Source organism: Centruroides sculpturatus, unplaced genomic scaffold (assembly GCF_000671375.1).
Source record: "Centruroides sculpturatus isolate CEXI.00-Female unplaced genomic scaffold, Cexi_2.0 scaffold1679, whole genome shotgun sequence".
Classification (NCBI taxonomy): Eukaryota; Metazoa; Arthropoda; class Arachnida; order Scorpiones; family Buthidae; genus Centruroides; species Centruroides sculpturatus.
In genome coordinates, this window is record NW_019385898.1 from 116,991 (window position 1) to 124,090 (window position 7,100).

At 31.1% G+C, this 7,100-nt stretch overlaps 1 protein-coding gene across 2 annotated transcripts; it reads right to left on the reverse strand.

The window, feature by feature from the left end:
* Positions 1 to 1,868: 1,868 nt before the first annotated feature.
* LOC111612467 (THAP domain-containing protein 1-like) lies at positions 1,869 to 4,157 on the reverse strand. Of its 2 annotated transcripts, none has more exons than XM_023353679.1 (3): positions 3,430 to 4,157; positions 3,152 to 3,307; positions 1,869 to 2,868 (listed from the first exon to the last, which is right to left on the reverse strand). In XM_023353679.1, exons 2-3 carry the CDS (start codon positions 3,302 to 3,304, stop codon positions 2,389 to 2,391), a joined length of 633 nt encoding a protein of 210 aa, XP_023209447.1. In that variant the 5' UTR covers positions 3,305 to 3,307; positions 3,430 to 4,157; the 3' UTR covers positions 1,869 to 2,388. The 2 variants fall into 2 exon arrangements, with proteins under 2 accessions (XP_023209447.1, XP_023209448.1); XM_023353680.1 differs by having other exon boundaries at positions 3,459 to 4,156.
* Between the last annotated feature and the right edge of the window lie 2,943 nt (positions 4,158 to 7,100).

Genomic DNA, 7,100 nt, shown 5'->3' on the forward strand with positions numbered 1-7,100 from the left:
GAATATCCTCGCAAAATCAACAATCTCTTCCTTTGTTTCTAAAATAAATCTCAACACTTAATTGTTGACGCATGGAAACTTCGACATTGTTTAAAAAGCTGAAATGTTTCTGTGTTTAACAGAAACAAAATATATTTCTTTAACCGCTGATATTTGGACAGCAACTACAAACAATTCTCCTTTTTTAAGTGTAACAGCCCACTGGTTGAAGGATGATTTTCAGCAGGAATAAGCTGTTTTGCAAATTGTTTCCTTTGAAGGTTCCCACACAGCTACACAAATCAGTGAACAGTTAAAAATTGTTCTTGAACAGTATAAGTTGACAAGTGATAAGATGTTCTTAGTACTAAGAGATTCTGCAGCAAATCTGGTAGCTGGAATTAGGAATTGCAACTTAGAAGCATTATCATGCTTTATACATACGCTTCAGCTGACACTAAACGAATGCATATTTTCTGAACAAGATGTAAAAATTATAATCACAGTTAATAGAAATATTGTCACACATTTTAATCATTCTGCTGTAGCTGTAATCAAATTAGAAGATTTGCAAGAAAAGTTAGGTTTGCAGAAACACAAATTAATTCAAGATGTTCCTACTCGCTGGAATTCTACATACTACATGTTGGAACAGCAAAACACCCTTGTCACATATGCTATAGATAATAAAATTCCTACGTTGAGCCCATATCAGTGGTCTCTCGTTGAAAAAATTGTTCTACTTGTAAAACCATTCAAAGAAATTACTGTGGAAAGACAGCAAACGGGAAGCCACTTTATCTTCAATAATTCCCACAATAGAGACCCTGAAATTATTCTTATCAAAAGCAAAGATCAGTAGTTCCTTTAGTGGCATTAATACCACAACAGAAGAACTAGAAAATCCAATTAAAAAATACATATATAGCATACATATATAGAATACAAGTCTTTATGCTTGTCATTTTTTATTCGATTCAAAATAAAATTTCAAAAAGAAAATATGGAAGAGGAAATCTCAATAAGAACTAAATTCTGAAGTTTCTACTTCTGAAGGTGATCAAGATGAAGGTGAATTTCTAAGTTTTTCTGATTTATTTGATGAATTAGCTTCTGGTAAACAAAAGAATGAAGAATAGCATGTTTTTAAAAAGAAAGAAAAAACGAGACGAACAAACGTAAATATGTTTCTAATTCTTGATCGTTTCGATCAAGAATTAGAAACATATTTACATTTATCCCTTTAACAATGACATAGTGACATATTTTTGTGGTGGAAAAGTTCAAAAGAACTTTTACCTAATTTGTGCAAAATAGCTATGAAATATTTAAGTGCCCCAGCATCTTCCATTGAAAGTGAAAAAATTTTCAGCACTGGAGGTAACATTTATGAGCCGGCAAAAAATAGGTTATGGCCTGAAAATGATGAAATTCTCATGTTTTTGCATTACAATTTCAGGGTTTTACAGTTTAAATATTAAATTTATATTTGTTTTATATGTTTAAACTTTAAACTTATAAGACAAATAAAAATTTAATTTTTCTTCTTAACCTATTCAATACTTTTTCTTATGTAAAGTTTAAACTTTATATTATACGTTATATTATACTTATAATATGTATCGATAAAAGGAATAATTTGATTAGTAAATTTTTTTTAATATTCAGTTTGTCATGTAATAAATAATAAATACAGTATATAGCAGAAATTTATTAGTTTTTATTACTAGCATTGTACGTAACATTGTAACAAAAATACCAAAATGTAAAATTGGCCGATTATCGAAACCGATTAATCGGGGGTAATNTGGTTTCTTCTAAACAATAAGGATGTGGGATATAATATTCACATTTACTAAATTTTCTACTAATAATGACAAAGGTTTCCACATTATCTGATTTACAGATCCATATCAGAAGTTATAGCATTAACAATTAATCCCACATCTTCACTATATTTAATTATATCAAGAATTAATTTTTAAAACAATCATCTGTTGAGTTGCTAGTATAAAAGTATGCAACAGTGTTTCCACCTTGTAAACCACTTAACATAAAGAACAGTGAATGAGTAGCCAAGCCTGTATGATTTAGTAATGTTACCTTGCCATAATATGTATTAGTACATATGTCATAATCAGTGCTTGTAATGATGTTTCATCCAAAATTAAAACACATTGATTTTCTTAAAATATAAGTTGACAATATGGAAACAGATAAAGAAAAGCAAACACTTTGTACAATATTCCACTTTCAAATTTTAAGTTTTCCATTCATCTATGTAAGGTTCTTAAAGATGGATAAGTCAGATTGCATTTGAGTAAGCTGTCATAACCTTTTGAACCCCAATCTCAATCCTAATGCTGTACATACTGTTTCATTGGACCATTTTTTAAAACACATTGATTTTCAAGAAATGCAGGCTAGCTGATCATCTTTAAATATGTCTTGTAGAGCTGTCTTAACTTTATCATTCTGGCAAGCTCTAAATTTTTGTATTCTATTCCTAATTAATCTTTTATCAACATTGATTAATTTAAAGTGTAATTTAGAAATTATTTTATCCTTTTTCAATATTACACTTTTTAACTCATCAATTATTTTATCTTTATCTTTACATTTCTCAAAACTGAAATCTTCATTGAATATTGTAAAATTGTCTTGTTGAAAATTATCTGTTGCTGGTTCATAACTTGATGCTTGTTCAACAGAACTTGCATCATCTTTTGAAATTTTACAAGTTTTTGAAGAAAGTGGATTTCTTACTGGTGGAACCCTTCTAGATTTTTTAAGTGGTGCATAAGAAAATATGGAAGGGACAGCATTATGCTTCAATTTTCTAGTTCCATCAACTCTAGTTTTTTCCCACTGATCATCAGGAAAATGTACCTGAAAATCAAATTAAGTGTATCATTTCAGATATTAAGACAGCACATTTTAATTGAAACAATTTATGCTATTACTTATTTAAGTGCATGGAACTTATGGTTTGCAATTGCATAATTATAAGTTACATGCAATTAAATAAGTAAACTATATCAATACTCATCTTATGTATACTGATTTTTTTATTTAAATTTTACGCAATTTGGACTGTTTTACGAATGAATATATCATCCGAATATAAAATAAAACTTTTACATACATATACAATTGTTAATACTTCACTTACTTCACATAAATAGCTACTGTCGGTTGCTTTCCAGTTTTCTCTTTTCACTTTTATTTCCCAAAGCTTACGACGTGCAGGATCTTTCGGAAAAACTTTCATCAAAAATCCTTTCTCGCTGCGATTTGTGCAGCCGAAAGCGGCACATCCAGTCATACTCTAAGAATTATTTAAGTATAAAATAAGTTAAACTAAATAACTTCTTACTTAATTTAAAAATATCATTATATAACAACTCGTATAAAACTCAGAAACTTAATATTAATATAAATAAACAGTACATCGTCTATATATTCTTAATATCGCTAACCTTTGATTAATTTTAATTTGTTTGCAGACAACGAACGTATAGACGATTATATTTATCTACGAAGCTTTCGTTCAAAACCCGCTAACACGTTGTTGTTTGGAATAATAATGGTGGCTTAAAGTCATGTGATCATAAACCGCCAATAGCAGAGTCGGTAGATTAACTGGTCTTTCGACTACCTATCTTCGGTCGTACGTGCGGCTAAATATCCAGATGACACAAAGCGCTGATTGGTCAGCTGAATGACGTCAACCCACCGAAGTATCTATATATATAACTCATTCAACGGATAGCGAACAAAGACTTGGAACGGATTATGTTGGTTAACCGATCACCCACTGTATTTTCAATCATTTTTACATAAGTTTAAATTTTTTCTAATGTAAAGAAAAAAGCGTGCTACCTGCATGATGGAGGAAATGTCTTAAAACTGATAAAAATTTAAAGTAATATTAAGAAAACTTAAATCCTATTTTTTAATATTTTTTTCTTTCTAGAAAATAATTTGCAAAATTCATTTCTATAATTTTACTAATATTCCACTGTTATTATCTATCAGGAAGTATTTATAACAAGAGTTTCGGATCGTAGTTAATTGTGCTTTATTCGTAATTTCTATTAGTTAAAAATAAAATTACGTTAAATTTTTAGGATAAATGATTTTTTCATAAGCAACGTCAGTCTTTTCGCCCGATCCGAAGAGTAAAATAAAACGTTTATCATTTGTTTATCGTCCCGTAAAAGTGAAAATATATTAAATTTATGGATAGACATCTTGTTTAAAAATGAATTTTTCTATTAAAAAATAATACTGTAAGATTTGAGATGGAATTATGAATAAAACAAAACATCGGGGACTTAAAATTTGATATTCTTCCACTGAGAGAAGTGCTATTATTAGTAATTGAACGTTCTGTAATATGCATAAGTATATAGCCTAAAAACACATTATTATTTGCATTAATTATAAATTTATTACTCACATGACATACACAACCATAATATTATCTGCATAACATTATTTTGGAAATGAAACTTAAGGTAGTTATAGAGAAAAACAGGGTTCAAAGACTAAAACCTCCTCTTACTCACAGCCAATAATAGGTGGAGGAGACGTAATGTTTGCTAGGGGAAACTACTCGGCGTATTTTTTAAAGAAAAAATCTCATATTCCTTTAAACTGCATAATTACCTCTTTTTTTAACAGTGCAACTTTAAAATTCAGTACGTACTTGATATCAGAACACAATCTCTAAAAGCAGTATGTCTGGTTACTTTAGCTATTTTAGAACTACTTTAAGTCTTGAGGACAGCCTAACAAAAAAGCTAAAACCTTATATGCACATGAATTTTGGTGGTTTATGGAGTATATGTAACTTCTAAAATTTATTATTTTGTAAACAAATTACAACATACTACATAATTGCAGGATAATTTCTTATATGCAGTATTTTTCAACATTAAATAGAAATATATTTAAGTATAGTTTTAGTCCTCTCCTTTGTTCTTTGTTTCTTCTTGCTTCCAGAACTTTCCTTTCTAACTCTTGGGTGGTGATGAACGATTCTTGGAATCACTGAAACCACGGAGAACAATAAAAGAAAAGAGGCCCTGAGGGCCGGTAAGAGATCCTTTGGCCCAGGCCTCAAAGTAGACAGACGTCGAATATGGTGCTCCAGGTCACATATGGTAATGACTGGAGAATTCGAGTGTCTGAGAAGAAAATAGGATATCATAGTTACGATAAAAAGTGTAGCAACTAGGTACAAGGAGAAACCTAGTGAAGACGACGGCGAGAGACTTTTCAGAAAAGTTCCACGTGGCATCCCACCCAAATTGTGAAGTCCAGCTAAACTCCGGGTATTTCACTTTCTACTGTATTCTATTTTCCCCAAATTCTCTACTCTCCTTACCATCTCCTTTCTTCCCCTTAGTTTTTAAGTTAGTATATGAGCACTAGTTATAGGTTTTCGGATATTATTTGTACTTATTTGTCTCGAACTGTATAGCTTTTGTCATTCCCGCCATTAATCATTATTAGAAACCGTGCTGTAATTGTTGATTGCGGAGTTGGAATCCATAAAGAACTTGTTCAAATACGCGAAATAAAATATCGTTGCTAAACATTCTTGTCACCTTTCCTTCGTTGGTCGTCTAAGTACATTTCGCGTGAACTTCACAGTATAATCTATCAGGGATAGATCTGGATAAGAACAATTGGGATGATGTCCACTTGACAATTTATTTATAAAAATTACATCTTGAGATTTGGTCCTATTTGCCATTATGTTCTAATGGGATGGAAGGGTGTTAAATTAATATGTACAAAATGGCGTACTTCCACAATATTAATATTAGAAACGTCAATGTTGAAAAACTGGTACAATACTATAGTATAATGCTATAGAGCTAGTGCAAGGAACGGCGAAACTAGATCGAGGCGCCTCTAGCGGCGACGCGGGGAAACAAAATCGGGACAACGAATGTGGCATGTGCTTCTCCTTTTCGTAGCGTACGAATAATGTTTCTTAGAAGGCAGTGTGATTTTGAAGTAATATCTACCGAAACCCTGAGAAAAATTAATTTAAAGAAAGGAGAGAAACTGCTTTTTACAATAAATATTAGTTTGGGTACCCACATCATTACATAACTTTTCACAAAATAAGACTGCCATATTATCTGTACTATAAAGTGGTTCCCCTACATCAGTTTGTGTTCCAGTGTCATGTTTGGTGATCACAGATATGGTTTCGGTGTCCACATCCATGCTATTATCCACGCTCTCCACCTTTTCTTCTTTCCTTCTTGCCTGCCTTAAAAACCTGTCAGCATTTCCACAACCCTGTTTCTTGTAGTATGTTGGAAAAAGTGTGGGAACGTATGCTGGATGGTCAGGGTTGTCAAATTTCCGTCCACTACAAAATGCTGACTGCAGACTTTGCTGTACTTTGTGGGTTTCCAAGGTTTGTCATCTTTTCTAAAAAAAGTGTTTTTAATTTTACATATTATATTACATTACAATTATCAAGCAACTTTGGTCACGTTTTGACTAACGAATTACTTGAAATGATCTTTAATACTGTCCCTGGCTAATAATGACATCATCAAGCATTTTTTAAATTTTGTTATTTATTATCAGGATTTTAGATTTACAGAAATACGAAATGTTTTGGTATTTTTAATATTTTTAATGAGTTATTACTCAATGCACTACGTAAACAATGAGTAGTAATTTAAAGTGGACTACACCTATTTACCGTTAAAAAAAGGCGCCCTAGCAATTTACAGAGATCATTACAATACAATGCATTTAAATGTCACAGTTATATATATACACACACACAACTTTAAAAAAATACCTTCAATGAAAATACCCAACATAATACTAAATCCGCAGAATTGCAGCCAGCCATTTCTCTTTCCTTCCAGAGTATTTTTTATTCGGAAACGAATAAAACTTTGTACTGTACCTGGCGGCGCAGTAATATACGTAACACTACAACCGACCACACAACAGGTATTTTTTGAAGTTTTGTGTGGCAGAAAGCTGTGATTCATTATACAAAAAAAAAAAAAAAAAAAAAAAAATTATTACAAAGAAAATATCATTTCATATTTTTTTATCGTGTTAAATCTAAATTT

Coding starts and splice junctions, on each gene's coding strand:
- LOC111612467 (XM_023353679.1), bottom strand. CDS start 3,304: ATGACTGGATGTGCCGCTTTCGGCTGCACAAATCGCAGCGAGAAAGGA. Junction 2,869..3,151: donor ACAGTAGCTATTTATGTGAA/GTAAGTGAAGTA, acceptor TTTGATTTTCAG/GTACATTTTCCTGATGATCA.